Genomic DNA, 18160 nt, shown 5'->3' on the forward strand with positions numbered 1-18160 from the left:
GACCAAGGAGACATCACAATCGATACTGATAAAACTTCAACAAACACAAATCATATGATTTTTAAGGATCCTTTTGTTAAGCATGACAAAGGGAAAGCTACCACATTAGGTACCCAAGACAATACAACTAACTACACAAAGGTCTCATACGACTACACTATTCATGCCATTAGCTCAAGAGATATAGCAAATAATGATCCACAAGAAACAGTTGATCAAGATGAGAAATAACAAGATACTCACATAGATGATAACCAAATTTGCATGATATCAGAGGCACCGAAGTACGATGATGATATAAATCTTTGTCTCAGAGACTGGGGGCATGATCAACCATCTCACTCAGGTTGGTTTGAAGATGAACTCATAGAACATATCATGGATGTCAAACTTACACTTAAAGACTATGAAGAAGGATTTAACATAAATCTTGATAAGACAGCTTATGATATAGACAAAGCTTGTAAGTCAAATGATACAGTCGCTACAATCACCATAACTCCTAGAAACAGAGACTATGCAGTGGTTACTCGTAGATCAAAGGTAACTTTACAAGGGATACCACCAATTCATCCACCTACAGTAGGAACTTACAATGTTGTTAAACAACTTAAGAAAACTCTAGCACATATATCATTATTCGAACTTTTGCGTATTTCACTCACTCACAGAGCTATATTGGATAAAGCACTTCAAGAGTCAGTAGTGGACAAAGATATAGATGAAAATGCCTTCCAGTCTATGGTAGGGAATTTCACACAAGGCACACGTATCACATTCACAGAACAAGATATTCCTAGTGATAGACTGCTTCATAATGACCCACTACATCTGGAAGCTTACGTTCATAAGAGAAGAATCAGAAGAGTACTCATAGATGGAGGAGCTGGTCTCAACATTTGTACTTTAAAGCTGGTTAAGGCACTAGGATATTCTGAACTTCACATTGATTCTTCCAAGAGGATAAATATAAAGGCATACGATGATGAAGAACATCCATCAAAAGGCAGTGTAACATTACTAGTACAAGTGGGACCCATAACAATAGAGGTCACTTTTCAAGTCTTAGACAAAGAACTAGGATATAACATGCTATTGGGTTGCCCATGGATCCACACCATGCAAGCAGTACCATCCACATTTCATCAGTGTGTGAAATTCCCATACAATGGTATTGAAATCACCATAAGGGGTGATCAAACTCCCTTCCAAAATTGCAATTACTTGAAATAAAGTGTGGATAATCAGGTACCTATCAATCAGGCAACACCTCTCACTACACAACTGGAGGCATTAAAAATCACAAAAACAAAAATGGATATGCCTACAACATCCTCCTTACAGATAAAAGATATGGGTTGTGGAGAGTATTCTATTGCAAATACTTTAAGTGGGAAACAATTGTCTCTTTCTCCTAAGTCTTTTGGAAAACCTCACAATACAGTACAAAACCAAGACAAAGGAAAATAAATTATCTGCTACACAGACTCATGCTCTTTCATTAGATGGGGTGACTTACAAGAAGAATCTCTGAATGATGATATTAATCATTGGATATATAGAGAAGAAGATCATATGACAATACCCAGAATACACACAGATCAATATGGAAATGGATTCAAAATACTCCAAAGACATGGATATGATGGTACCACATGCCTGGGGTTATAGAAACAAGGAAGGCTAGAACCTATTGTTCCTAATGATAATCTAGGGAATCAAGGACTGGGATATAAGCATGTACAACATATCGCAGAAGTAAGACAATGTACACTTGATGTACTTAATAGACCAAGCAAACCGTCAGACTACATATCAAAAAGGGATTTGTCCACATGGGTGTTTCCATCTTCATCACAAACAAGTAATGAGGTATCTACATCACCTAGTGCAGAATTAGATGGAGACAACATGAGACAACTATTACAAGAACCTACCACTGAGTTACAAAATGATGCATTTATTGACACAACAGTATAGGCTTATGTAGCAACAGATGTAGGTTTACCACCACCACTTGAATCTCATCCATGGTTATTGTCACTACTTCTACCATGAGAAACTACTCAGGCTCAACCAAATGAATTAGATAAAGAAAAATTGCAGACTTATATCATGCTTAAGAAGGGTAACTAATGTACACAGAAGACGAGTCAATCTACACCAGAATTAGAGGCAAGAAAAAGAAGAAATAATTGATGATAGCTCACACGATGAAACATATATCGAAAGTGATACAGACTCTCATGACCACAAATTCTTATCACTACATGATTCTAGCCCACCAGAAAGTGTAATATCAAGGTATCAAATAAATCTTATAGAGGATGAAAATACACAAAGTCATTCAAACAATCAAGTCCTCATGTTATTAGAGACTACTAAAGAAGGGAGTAAAGATTTACCCCTCGTACATTCACACTTGATTGATTGGGGGAAAGAAGGAAAACCAACACTGGACTGGTTTGAAAATGACGGAGCAATTTCAGAATTTCTCGGAGTCAGAGAGGGATTTCCACAAGGAGATCACAAAGCAGGGTTTGCTGTAGACCTGAATAGAACAACATACTTTGGAGAAGAAAGTGTTTCTACACCAAAAGATAAGGATCAAACTACCCATAATGGAAAAAGTGACTTGGGTAATCTCTCTATGGAAAGAGAAAGTTCAACATTGCTTATAGAGGAAACAAAAGAAGTAAACATACCAGAAGGGGAGGTTGTACATAACATCCATCTGGCAAAATCACTAAGCAAAGAAGAAAAAGACAGATTCATTCATTTCTTCAAGCAACAACCTATCAACTTTGCTTGGTCCTATTCAGATATGCCAGGCTTAGACCCCGAGTTAGTGTTGCATCATTTACCTCTAATACCAGGAGTTAAACCTTACAAGCAAAAATTGAGAAAAATGCATCTAGTATTGCATTACTGGTTAAGATAGAACTATAAAAGTTGCTGGATGTAGGCTTCATAAGACCTATTGATTACGCGGAATGGATATCCAACTTGGTACCTGTGACTAAGCCCATAGGAGGAATAAGAATATGTATAGATTTCTGAGACCTAAATAAAGCTTGTCCTAAGGATGACTTCTCGCTACCCAATATTGATATGATAGTTGACCTAACAGCTGGAAAAGAAATGCTATCCTTAATGGATGGTTTCTCAGGATATAACTAGATTAAAATTGCACTAGAAGATCAACATAAAACATCCTTTACATGTCGATGGGGAACATAATGCTAGAATGTGATGCCATTTGGTCTCAAAAACGCTGGAGCAACATACCAAAGAGCTATGACAACATTGTTTCATGACATGATCCACAACATAATGGAAGATTATGTGGATGACATATTGGCCAAATCAAAAACAAGAGAAGGTCACCTCATGGTCCTTGCATAAATATTTGATCGGTTGGAGCAGTATAATGTCAAACTAAACCCGAAGAAGTGTGTTTTCGGTGTAACAAAAGGTAAACTGCTAGGGTTCATAGTATTAAACAGAGGAATTTAAGTAGACCCTTCCAAGGTCAAAGCAATCATTGATATGCCACCTCCATCAACACTTAAAAAACTTTGAGGGTTACAAGGAAGACTGCAATCCATAAGGAGATTCATAGCACAGTTGGCAGATAAGTGCCACCCATTCCAGCATTTACTTAGGAAAGGAGTTACTTTTAAATGGACAGAACAATGCCAGGAAGCTTTCCAAGCTCTAAAATATTATCTTGTAAACACACTAGTGTTAGCATCACCTGCTCTAGGAAAACCTCTATTGTTATACATACCAACAACAAACTCAGCTCTAGGAGCTCTGCTGGCACAACATGATGACAAAGGAAAAGAAAGAGCCATTTATTATATAAGTAGGACTTTGATTGGATATGAGCTTAATTATACCCCTATAGAGAAATCATGTTTAGCAGTAATCTTTGCATCCCAAAAGCTCAGGCATTACATGGTAAGTCATAAAGTACAACTCATTGCACACTTTGATCCACTCAAGTACCTATTGAGCAGAGCAACATTGACCGACCGATTGGCTAAATGGGTTATGATCTTGAGTGAGTTCAACATAGAGTACATAGAAAGAAACGCTATTAAAGGACAAATCATAGTAGATTAGTTAGCAGAGGCTCCTTTACAAGACAATCATCCATTACTCATAGACTTTCCAGATGAATCAGTGTTTACATTGACAACATCCCTAATGTGGAAATTATACTTTGATGGGTCATATACAAGTCATGGATCTGGAGTAGGGATTCTCTTCATTACTACCCAAGGGGATTCTATACCAAAATCATTTAGGATAAATTGTCCATGCACAAACAATATAGCTAAATATGAAGCTCTCCTCATAGGACTTCGTATAGCTATACAATGGAGAATACCAGAATTACATGTCTATGGTGATTCACAATTTATTGTAAACTAGGTCAATGATGATTACAACATGAAGGATGACAAGCTCATGCCTTATAAGAAGCTAGTGGAAGATTACAAAGAGCACTTCAACAAAATCACCTTTGAACAAATCCTAAGGATACAAAACAAGGCAGCGGATGCAATGGCTACCATAGGATCTCTGATTAATATGCCTACTAATGAAACTCAGTCTGAGTTTATCATAGAATAGTTGATGCTACCAGCTTATGAGACTCCTTCAGCAGAACATGTGTGTAGAATTGTAGGTCCAGAATCAGCTTGGTACAATGAAATATATACATATTTACACACTCAATACATGTCACCAGATTTGTCCAAAAATCAAAAGAAGACATTTATTCATCAGGCATCTAGATACACCATTATAGCTGATACTTTGTCAGAAAGGGCTTTGATGGAACTCTTCTCCAATGTCTTGATGAGAATGAAGCACACCTTGCCTTAAAAGAAGTCCATGATGGAATTTGTGGGGCTCATCAAAGTGGTCCACCATTGTCAAAGAAGTTGTTAAGAATAGGTTATTACTGGCCAACCATGGAAAAGGATGCTTACAAATATGTACAAAAGTGTAAACAATGCCAAATGCATGGAGACCTCATTCATGCACCAACACAAGATCTTCAACCCATTACATCACCATGGCTATTTTCACAATGGGGATTAGATCTAGTGGGTAAAATCAACCCCACTTCTTCCAATGGACACAAGTTCATATTAACAACCACTGAGTACTTTACCAAATGGGTTGAGGCAATTCTTCTTACATACACCACTGGAAAAAAGATATCAAAATTCATGCTCAACTACTTTATATGTAGATACAGGGTTCCAATGTGCTTCGTGATAGATAATGGACGTCCATTTAAGAACCAGGAAGTGAAGGAATATTGAAAATTCTTAAGAAAGTTGTCACTGATACAGGACGAGACTGGCATCTCCAGTTAAATCCCACTCTTTGGGCTTACAAAACAGGAGTGCGCACACCTATAGGAGCAACACCGTATTCCTTGGTCTATGGTACCGAAGCAATACTCCCCATTGAAACCTAAATACCATCTCTAAGAGTTTCTTTACAAAACATCATATTAGAAGAAGACTACAGGGTAGCAAGGTTACAAGAACTCAAAACTCTTGATGAAAAAAGACAAACAACATTCAACCATCTACAAGGATATCAAAACAGACTGAGACAGAGTTATAATAAAAGAGTCTGCCCATGAGATTTTAAAGTGGGAGATCTAGTCCTTAAAGAGAATCAAAGGAACCTAGCAGAACGAGAAAGGCCAGGGAAATTTGAACCTAACTTGCTAGGTCCTTTCATCATAACAAGGGTTATAGGCAATGAAGCATATAATTTGGCTACCATGGAGGGAGATCCACTATCTGACCTTATGAACAACATGCACCTTAAGCAATATTATACCTAAGGGCTATGTAGTTTAGGTTTTACTTTTTGCATTGCATATCATATTATTCAAAACACTACATTACATATAGTTTCTTTTTCAAATGCATCGCATTCTGAAAAATGCCCGCAATTACATATAGCAACATCAATAAAACAAGGCAACTGTTCAAGTTTAATCATCTATTTGCATTCAAGAGAAATAAGGGTCATCTCCTTTCTTAGATATTTGGACATGAAGTCTTTGAGGTCCTAAGGTCATTCATTTTCAACATTATCCTGTGACGACGCTTTACTCATGTTTGGGTAGTGATTTTACTATTTGAGATTTGTTAACCCAAAATCTATCAATTGCTATATCTCAAACATAATAAATCTCTAATTCACTCGAGATACCTAGTTGATCATATGACTAGTGAAAAATCTAAAATTCTACTTCAGCGCCGCTGTAATTGTCACACCTAAGTAGGTTTCATTACTTACAAATCAAGGAAAGAAAATAAAAAAAGAAAAAGAGCTATGCCAAATATCCATCTCAAGGCAAAAGAGAAATGATATATAATTGAATATCACGCATGCAAGTGCGACAAAAAGCTTGACTATGTGAACATGCAAGTAACTCCATCAGGGCTATGAACGCCTACTGGCAATGGAGCAATATTTGATAAATTACAGTCTATAACCTCGTCGGAGCTCTCAAGGTTCTATTTGAGATTCTTTTGAAGTTAGAATAATCCATGTAGCTAGTCATATAGGATGCTAAGGATCTTTAGTGAACACAAGAGCATGAATTAACTCTCTACACACACATGGGCAAAAGAAGATCAAAGTTTCAAGAACCAATGGGGAAGTTTTCCACGTCTCCATTTGTAAATCCTAGTCACTAAGTGTGTTGATTTGAATGTTCCAAGGGACCTTAAGGGTCGATTGACTACTTATCTAGGAAATGTTTTGCACCTCCATTTTCAATGGGTGTATTAGAAATGCTAAAACAAACATAGTCAACCTTGTTAGAATAGGAAATGCATCTTCATCATGCATATTGCATTCACATAGGTCATGTCAAAAATTCATTTGTCTCCACATACTTTCTACAGATCATCATGTCATACAGGTTTGCACACTGGGGGCATAACTGAAAAAATCCTAAAAAATCATATAAAGTCCTGAAAAAATCCTAAAAAATCATATAAGGTCTTGAATTTTTTTTTTTTTTTTTGAAAAACTCAAAATCTCAAAACATTGAAAAACTCAAAATCCAAAAACATTGAAAAACAGAAAATCCAAAAACATTGGAAAAATCAAAATCCAAAAACATTGAAAAAATCAAAATCCAAAAACAGTGAAAAAAGTCAAAATACTAAAAACATCCATATAAAGTCCTGAAAAAATCATCCAAAACATTCAAATATGGAAAAAATAACAACAAAAAACATCCATAAAAGTCCTGAAAAAATCAACCAAAAATATTCAAATATCGATCCACATAATCCAAAAACATCGAAAAAACTCTTGGAAAAGAACTAAAAATAAAAAATCAATCAATCAATCAAAAAAATTGCAATAAAATGTCTTGTGAGAAACAAATACCCTAGCAGATATCCAACAAACACTTAGCATGAAGTTAACAAAGGATATGACTATCCAGTCAAACATCTGCAGTCAACTAATCAAACTGTCTTATCAATTGTATCATATCCATATCAAAGTGATCATTATCTTGTCTTAAACAGAAGATGACACACTCGAAATCAGATAGGTCAGTCTTAAACGAGGTCTGCAACTTTATGAGATCAGACATTATCAACCATCACATCAAGCAACTGAGAACGAAGGCACAAGGCTAGTATAGCTGCTGAATTTTGTCCGGGTCAGTCTTTATCTTTTATCATTTGGCGACAGATATTGTTCCTATGTTACTCAAGGATGTCTACAAGTGATTAGAGGAGCTATGATGGGCATTATCTTTTTTCTTTGTTTGTTGTTTGTGGTGTGAACCGATGAAATTCTAGGGAAATTGCTCTAGTGGGTGTCTGTGATAGGAGCTTCCAGCTATTGGATTCCACACATACCTCAACCCCTAGTGTAATTACCAGAATGGAGGGTTCACTCCTTGTCTACTAGGTGTTTGTTTCTACAATGAGATATCTTTGCATCTTGGTTCCTTATACCCTGACGTGCTAAGCTTCATTGTTCAATAATAAGACTCAGTGATGAATATATATTGACACAATAAAATATGTGACACAAGTTCGTGATTCTTTCAATTTCATTCTCATCTCATTTGCTTATTGATAGTTTGTTGATTTCTCATCTTCTGTCTAAATCACATTCTTTCTATCATCAATTTCTCTCTCCATCATCTAACTAACATTTCTTCAAGGTGTATTTGAGTTAAAATTGGCTCAACCATTATCATACAAAAAACATTCATATAGATTCATTGCATTCATATAGATTAATTTACATTCATTTAGATTCATTTACATAGACTCATTGCATTCATTATAGATTCATTTGCATTAATTATAGATTGCATTCATTATAGATTCATTGCATTCATTATAGATTCATTTGCATTCATTATAGATTTCATTGCATTCATTTAGATTTCATTTGCATCATTAATACATACATGTACTACCATTGCATTTCACAATCATATAGAATCAAATAGATATGCATCACAAAACTCATAGCATCATATAAGCATACAGGAAAAGAAAAACATAAATAGGTCACTATCAAAGCCCGCATATCATATATATATATAACTCAAAAATGATAATGTGTGTGAATACAATAAATAAGCCCGAAGGCTCAGATAACATGATCAACCAACACTGCCTCTGTCAGCAGGTGGATCCTGTCCACTAGATCCTACCCCAGGATGTCGAGGTCGTCCCATAATGCCACCACTACTAGTCTGTCATGAAGTAGATCTACTTGATCTCCTTCCCATGAATGCACTGAAGCTAGGATCTCTCTGACCCTCAAGGATGGCTCTCTCATATGCCTGTCTATAATAAATAGCCTCCTGTGCAGTAGTGAAATATCTGTCTACCTGGTCACGTGCATCGGTACCTACTCTAAAAAGATGATCAAAGACATCCATAGTGATCTAACATCTTTGCACTGCCTCATCTCTCTCTCTCTAGAGATGGTCTCTCTTAGCATCAAGGGCACCATAGTCTGCACAGTAGGTCTCCCGCTCGACATCTCTTCTAGTGACCTCATCCTCCAAACTCCAGACCTGCGCTCTAAGAATCTGTAGCTCATCCTCCTCACCACCCTGTCCTCTCCCACCCTTTGCACTAGGCACATCCTCCAACTCAGGCATATCCTCATCGTCATCCCCACCCTCACTGCTCGATGATTCAGAAGAATCATCGTTGTCCTCACTACTAATAGACTCAGTGTCTCCACCGATGTCTATATCCTCATCTTCCTCTCATCCCTCACCTCCTCCCTCATCTCCACCACTTCCTCCCTCAGCTCCACCCTCTCCTCCTATGGATCCCTCCCCTGCGACTATCCTCAAACACTGTCTAGGATGCCAAATCTATTGTGCTGTAATGGGAACATTAGGATCAGTAAGTGGCACTGGCCTGTGCCGAGCAAACCATGCATCATACTCCACTATCGTACCTAGATCAGCTGCACCTCTACCCCAACCCCAGAGTAATGGTTGCAGAGCATCAAACTCAACAGAAGAAACATAAGGATGTATACACATACCCCAATCTGAAACCTCATGAGATACTCAAGAAAAGTATGCAGTAACCACAGGTGTCACCTATACCTCTCCGAACTGTCTCAGAACCCGTCCTGGAAGATACATCTCAATGATCTGCTGGGTCTCAAAGGTCCTACCAATAAGATATCTTTGCTGATGGTAGAAAGGAAAGTGCATTACATCATTGGGCCAACCGGGGAAATCCAAGTATGGTCTCCAAATAAAATGCTGCACAATGTCCAACTGATGTCTCCAATATAAGGTGTTCCCTGAACCCCTGTGTCTAATACCTACTGTGTACTTGAAAGCATAAGGCTCACCAGGCTGCAAATCTACATGAATGATAGGCCTAGAAATAGAAATGTGCTCCCATGCCCATGTCTGAGGCAAAGTCACACCACAACTGATCGAACGATATCCAAGATACACAATACCATGCATTTGATAGTACAACATGGCAAGTAGATAAGGTCCCCAAGCATACAATTGATGATGAACAATCATATCATGGAGCACTTTGCCCCATCCAACTGGAAACCCATGACCTCATCAATCAGGTAATAGCAAACCACCAACAACACCACATAACACAATGGTCGGGTCATCATAGTCTAATCGGGCCCAAGGGATGTCATAACGGTCACTCATCTGTAAGTACTGAATCTCACACTTGAAAAGTGCGCATAATCCAGCAATGCCATCATCATGGTCATACACAACTCTCTCACCATGAATCAAAATATGTAGTATACGCCATACATCCTCTAATGTGATGGATGCCTCACCAGTCGGAAGATGGAATGAACAAGTCTCTGAATGCCACCGCTCTATCAAAGCTATAATCATGGCCCTATTGGCCGTAACCTCTGGCAAGTGTAAAACATGATAAAGACCAAGCTGTCGAATATGCTCAATCTCCTCATCAAGTAAATCCGCTCGAAGATCAAGTCCAATGGATCTGCTTTGTCGGCAGTATAACACTCCAATGTTCTCCTGCAATGAGAAAATGTTGAAAATATCAGATATTGGATCATGAAAATCAATAAATTTTTTCAAAATGCATGACAAAAATTACACATACAACAAATGCATGATAGTTATGACTAATGCGGTACAATAATGACTCTTGAGTGACATTTGATGCTAATGCGTAATGATATGAGCTCTTGCGTAACAATAAACACTTATGCATAAAGATATACACGAATGTGGTACGTTTAAAGCTAATGTGTAACACTTAAGACGCATACGTGATAGTAAAAGCATTTGCGGTACAGTTAACACTTATGCGTAATCTAATGCAAAAATTGATCATGCATTTTTTTTTGAAATAGCAAAAAGCATGCCAAAAATTAGGAAAAATTTGGAAAAATACCATGCCGCCAGTCCCAGGAGGTCTCTGATATGAACATACCCGGTCAGACAAATGCAATCGAGCTCTATAACCAACCATGATGATCAAATACTCAGATAAAAGCACACAAATTGCAGAGAAAAACAGAGAAATAACCAAAGTGCAAATGAGCAAATGAAAACCTAAAAATCTCTATTTATAGCTCAAAATTAGGGTTTTTTTGACACCTCGACGCCCGTGGTCCCCACCAGCTTCAAACACATTGTAGCCTACTCAAATGATCTCAAAATCGCACGAACCTTCACACGCTTTCTCGTTACACTATTATCAAAAACATGGTCTCAATTTTGGAATTTTCTGACCACCTTTTCCGAGGGGGCATATTTACACTATACAATAGTACCAAGGCATACTGGGGCACAATTTTTTGTTTTCTTTGAAACAATGTCGTTTCAACTTTGTCTCAAAGAGGGGCAAATGTAGACACCTAAAAATGTCTCATTGATCATGTACTAACTATTCCTCTAATTGATTAAATAATTCTTTAATTCTTTAATTAAGTTAATTAATCTTATTCTTCTAATTTCATATTTCTTCATCATCTTACTAATTATTCTATTTTTATTCTTTCATCATTTAATCATTTTCAACCATTTTCTAATATTAATTAAATATTTATTATTTAATTAATTCCCCAATTTAAATAATCTTTATTATTTAAATAAATTAGTTCTCAATTTCTATCTCTAATCATCTAATCATTCAACCATCTTCTAAATATTAATTAAATATCTATTATTTAATTAATTGTGATTTAATCCTTTAGTTTAAATAATCTTTATTATTTAATTAAGTTCCATTTCTAAATAATTAAATAGTTTCTTTAAATTATTTAATTAACTAATTAATTCTTCCATTTCCAAATCCCCAAATTCTAATTTCATTTAATTTCTTCTAATTCTTCTAAATATCCAATTACATGTGCATGATTTCAAAAGCCAAATTGAAAATCAAAGTCAAGTTCTAAACATATTCAAATACTAAATTGAATTTAAATAAATTCAATTATTTGAATAAATATCATGCAAAGATTAAATTAAAAATCTAAGTTAAAATGCAAGCACATGCTAAATTAATTAATTAATTCAATTATCTCTCCAATCTCTATTTTCATCTTCTAGTTAGCTTTTTTTAAATTAAGCTTTCTTTGTCATCCTCTTTATTTCCTCCAATCATTCTTTTTCTTCCTTCAATCAGCTTTTTCTCAATCAGTTGACTCAATTAATCTATTCAATCTATTGAGTTTCACTCCTCCAATGAGCAGTTCAACTATCAATTTTCATTTGAGCTCACCCGAATTCCACCTCTTGATCAATTTGTTCCACCTTTCAATCAATCTTCTCCAAAAATCTATAAATTGAGCATTCAATCTCCATTTTCAATAATCACGAACTTTGAATCTTTGTGTCACTTGCAGGTTACCAGCGCAATATCTAAGAGCCATCATACCACAAAGAAGAGAAGAGCAATGGAATCTATATGCAATCTTGGAATAGGGAGTTTGATTTGAATTATTTTAATTCTTATTTGTTTGATATTGCATTATTTCATTGTCTTGTTTGTTAGAATTATTTGATTAGATAGGGATTTGTGATTTCCCTTTGATTCTAATTGATTGTCTTGATTAAGATGATTTTTACCTACGACAGTTGTAAGTTTAGAGACATCTATATTTGATTTCTTCAAACAAATATGATGCATATGCTCAAGTTGGATCTATTGTTAACTAAAGAACATTAAACAAACAAATATGATGCATATGCTCAAGTTGGATCTATTGTTAACTAAAGAACATTTAATGTTAAGTTGCCATATTACACCACAATATGCAAAGGAAAAGATTCATTTATAACTAGATCATATGGGAGATATATTCCATAAATATAATAGCAAGATGTTCCTTATGATTAATAGGCTCTACTAAATATTTTAGCAATTGTCGAGAGTGCTATATAAATTTATTTAAATATTTTTAAAAGACTTTGATGATATCCTTATACAAAGGTGATGTGCACATTAGATCCTGAAAAGATATATCAACATTATTATTGTGAATTTGTTTAATGACATCAATTTATTTGGATTCCATATATGAGAGTTCAGCTAGAAAATAAGATTGATCGGCTATACTAAATGATAAAGCTAGTTATTGCATTTTTTCCTTCTACTTAACTTTTGATGTGTATGGCCAGCTATAATATAATCATGTAAAATCTCATTAGCATGAAAAACATTTATAACCCTAGGAGATGGGTGAGCATGAATGTTAGGTTAATAAGATGCACAAGCAATGTGGATAGTAGGGAAATAAAATAAACAAGCATCAAAAGATAAATACTGACAAGATAGTTACTCTAAGTCTATACTATACTCACAATCTACATGAGGGTTATCTAGTGAAATGAATAATAAAAGTATATACCAAATAGATGAATTGATGAGAGTGTAAGAAAGATACATCAAACTATTGAAATGCTTAAGCACTTAAACAAAGTCTAAATGTACTAATCAAGATAAATTTTACCTTTGTGTATGTGTTCCAAGGGGGAAAAACAATGTTTAAGGAATGGGATGAATTTTGGTGATGAGTAATGATGGGTTTTAAGAAAAAATTCTATGTATATAATTGAAACAATGCAAAGAAATAAAATACAAATAAAAATATATGTAATTATGTATATATATTATTGAATCAATGCAAATAAATAAAATACATACGAAGAGGGAAATCAATAAACTATCTATAAGTAAATATTAATCATACAATACAAGTCACAACAACCAAAAATCAGGATTACAATAAGCCCAAGGCATACAAAGGGAGTTGCACATAACTACGTGCAACAAAACAACATTACAATCTTTTTTTTTTTTTTTGGGGGGGGGGGGAATTCCACAACAATGCAAGATACTACAACCAAAAGACAAGCCCTTAAACATAAATTAGGTATAAAATCAGCCCAAGGCATCGAAAGGGAGTTCTACACAACTACATAGTAGAGAAACATTACAATCTAAACTTTGCAACTTCATAGAACAAATGGTTTCTTCTTTGTGTATGTAGTGTCCCTCCTAGACTCGCATTTTGATTTGCGCATTGATAGACTTATTTAGACTTATGATGGATAATTGGATGGTTGTTTACGACTCTTCTACTATTTTGAGATGGTATTTATGATACTAGGACCTTATGTGGATTCATGGTATTTGTTATGACTCTTTATGATTGGAAACTTTTACGATTGATGATGCAAGACTTATTATATGATACTTGATTCTTATGGATGCTGATATATGGTATCTCCTAGATGGATGGATTTATATGGCTCATGGATTTATATATGATTATTGTTTATATGGATTATGAGACTAATGATGATACTAACCCTACTTCATGATGATTCTATGTGTTATTTTGGTATTATATTGTGTGACTGCCTTCGTGAGTAGAGATGATACCATATCACTCATTGCAAGCGGGATATGTCGTCGCGATTCTCTATCACTTATCTGTTTATTGCGAGGTAAATGTATTGCATATGTCATGTTGGATTTTGATGTAGGTTTGCAGGTACCAGACATTGACTCCACCTGGCTCCACAGGTCTGAGTGTGTCTTTATCCAAATTGCAAGTTGTCAGAGATGACATAGTTTCCCTCACACACTCTTGGTCGAAGATGTATATCTTGTTACTCTATCTTGATGTCTTTCTTGGTTGATATCCCTTTAGGGTCAACTAAGAGATGTGGTGTATTGGTTAAGTCTCTTTCACCTTGTTTCATAGGTCATGAGGTAAAATCTCGCTGGCTTCTTATTTTGGTCAGTCATGGCTTGATTGTTGGCTTTATTGCATGATTGAATTATTCATTTTAATTAAGAATCGAATTAGGTAATTAATCTATTTAATTTAATTTATTAAGAATTAATTGAGCTTTGTTTATTATTTAATTATTTAATTTGTTTGATTTATTATTGAGATGACTTTTATTTATTGATTTTAATTTAATTATTTATTTGAGTTCTATTTATTTTATTTTATTTATTTATTGGTGTTAACATTAATAATGATAATTAATTATAAATTATTAGGTGGGCAATTATTTAATTAAAATATGGAATATTATTTGCAAATAATATTGTTACCTACCGTTGAATTTTGAGGAAGTATTTGTATTTCCCAATTAATTGTCATATCTATACTAAAGTAATTGAGTTTGATTTATTTTTACCTACCCTTATTTTTGATTGGTTGGCTTGATTGATTAGGTAAGAAATATATATTTTTATTATGCCTTTTTCAAACTTCGTAAAGGTAAGTAAGATACATGGTTTTTTGGAATTTTTCTATTAGTTGAGAAAACTGTAGTCTTCAATTTAATTTTTCCTATTTATTCTGGCTTGCTAGTCTGTGCATGGGTTAGTCATCTGGCAGATCATTGCAAGAGGATTTTTGAATTCAATTTGGAGATTGGATTGCGTTTTCGATTTGGGAAGGCTTGACAATTTCAGATTTAAACTTCAATTTTGGTTTTGCGAATTGCAGGTTGGTGGCTCTTACTTCTGCATTTTCTTTCCGGAAAAGTTTGTCTTCTCCGTGTCTGCAATTTTGAATTTGGATTGCTCTTGGAGATTGATTTATTGTGGAAATGAACTACCTTAATGGATTTCAATCTATTAGGCAAGTTTGGAATGGGGAAAGTGCAAATTTGGTTTTACATTTTCATTGTGATTACTGTGATTTTTTTGTGACTACTCTATGAGCATGTGGACTCTTCCTTCCACTTGTTTTGGATGTATTTATACCTTGTCTTTACTTCTTGATTCTCTTTTGTTGACTCTCTCTCTCTCTCTCTCTCTCTCTCTCTCTCTCTCTCTCTCTCTCTCTCTCTCTCTCTCTCTCTCCCTTGTGGTTTTGGATTCATATTTCTCAGTTTATGCTCAATAGGAAAGAGACTTTCTTCTGCATATTTTTACTAGGAAGAATGAGATGAGTATGCTAGTAGTCCTTGAGGTCATTTGAGTGTTTTAGACCATCTTTCTACATTAGGAAAATTGTTTTATACTCCTGAGTCTTTTTGAGACCCCTCCTAAGCCATTAGTATTGAGTTGTTCTATGCACATTTACCGTAAACGCTATGCAATCACTTAGGAACACTACAGGATGTACCAGAAATGCCACTTTACATGCCAGCAATGCTACCCTACATTCCAAGAACACCACTATTCATACCATATGCTCTGACAAACTTACCATGAGAGTTGAGGTCTTGATTTGTAGATTCAAGCGAAATGACCAGAAACACCACCCTAGAGACTAGAAACGTCATCATACTGACCATAAACACTATCATACATGCAAAAAATTCCACCATACCTACCAGGAATACCATCCTAGGTTTCAGGGGTGCTGAGCTATCCCAGGGGTCTCTAGAAGTTAGTTTTTAGCTTGTTTGAGTGCATTTTTGGTCAGTGTGAATGATCTAGAGGCTTGTGCAGTATGTATTGGCATTTTAAGATGTTTTTATTATTTATATTAATCTATTATGATGTTTCATGTTCTCTGGTAAGAGGGTTCATGCCTTACCATTGAGGTGTTCCTATGCGATTTGACGCTCTGATGAGAGGGATAATGCTTTGCTATTGAGAGATTGTTTATATGACTCCTATGGGATGTGTTATACCTCATTGTTGAGGATATGATTCTATTTGGGTCTCTTTTATGGTTTGTATTCATGATTGGCTTATCTTTGATGTTGCATTTGTGAAGGCCTCTTTCTTTGAGTTTGATTCATGAGTCCTCTTTGCTCAGTTAGTGCTCAGTTTGTTGAGATTATTCTTGTACCTTCTTTGGCCCTCATAATTATGTTATTTGTGTATTTTATATGTATTTCCACCCTATGGTCATGTTTCATGGTAGGGAGAGTGGGCCCTTTCATGTGTGGACTAGGGTCTTTAGGCCTTTAGGAGGGGGTCTAAACTTATTGGAACCACATGAAGGGTTTGTTGTAATTTCAAGTGATAACTTAAATAATTGATTAGTGGGTTTTGGGTATTAGGAATTTACTAAACAAGATAATAATTGATTGTGTTCCCCTCCTCATAGCCCTAGAAGTATGTGTGCTCGGGATGAGCTTGGGAAGATTGTTGTAGTGATAAACCAATCACCCTTGAATGGCTCCAAGGTTGAGATGGTTCCACATGTCTATCAGGGTGAGGCTTGGCCCCTTCTATTGTGAGGATGGCATCTAATGACACTCTTTCCCTAGATGAATCCATTGTCCATATGCTTTTGTTTATTGGTTATGCCTCTAGAGGGTCTCTTGATGATTTCAGCCTTGTGTTGCAACTTTGTGTTGTGATCTCTTGATTGGAGTCTTGACGAGTCTTTATGTATCCTTTGGTAGATAGGTGTCAGCTTAGGTCGTGAGTGTGAGTTGGAACCTTTGTCATATCCTAGCATAGGGGGTGGTTCCTTGATTGGTTCCACATGGTTAGGTGGTTGATTGCCTTCTTCCATTGGGATACTCTCCTTGGTGTTGCGTGCGTGGATTGGATTCTTCATGAGATTTGACTTTGGAATTAGTTTCCTATGTTCATGAAAATAAGACTTTTTATCATAATGAAATATGTATGTAAAGGAAATGATGTATTTTTATATTTTACTATCATGTATTTGAGAAAGAAGTTGTAATAGGACTTGATGTTGGAATTAGGTATAGATCTATGGTTATTTCATGATGTAGTAGATGCTTGTATGAGTTTAAAGTAATCATGTGAATGGAATTAGTTTATTTTTACTTGAGATGGATTACATTCATGTGATGGATAGTATTATGTTATTCTATAAAATGAAAGATAGATAGATAAAATGGTTAGCATTGACCTATACTTGAGTAACTAGGTGATCATGGACACCAAAGGTTAAATGATTTGTATAATGATATGTGTTTGGGACTTTGCATAAGATTATTTAATTATATAAGGGATTATGCATCTTTGTGTTAGGTATCTATATGTAAATGTGGAAAGGACATGATGTAGAGGTTAGGAAAATGCTTTGTGTTTGGGACTTTGCATAAGATTATTTAATCATATAAGGGATTATGCATCTTTGTGTTAGGTATCTATATGTAAATGTGGAAAGGACATGATGT

The 18160-nt window shown here is 35.3% G+C and overlaps 1 protein-coding gene across 1 annotated transcript in view; it reads left to right on the forward strand.

The window, feature by feature from the left end:
* Window positions 1–378: 378 nt before the first annotated feature.
* LOC131856427 (leucine-rich repeat extensin-like protein 3) overlaps window positions 379–18160 on the forward strand; it is a 41849-nt gene continuing 24067 nt past the window's right edge. Inside the window, exon 1 of the mRNA XM_059208219.1 lies at window positions 379–543. Within this exon, the coding sequence (XP_059064202.1) occupies window positions 379–543 (165 nt within the window). The remainder of the gene's footprint in view (window positions 544–18160) is intronic.

This window comes from Cryptomeria japonica, chromosome 7, assembly GCF_030272615.1.
Source record: "Cryptomeria japonica chromosome 7, Sugi_1.0, whole genome shotgun sequence".
In the NCBI taxonomy this organism is placed as follows: domain Eukaryota; kingdom Viridiplantae; phylum Streptophyta; class Pinopsida; order Cupressales; family Cupressaceae; genus Cryptomeria; species Cryptomeria japonica.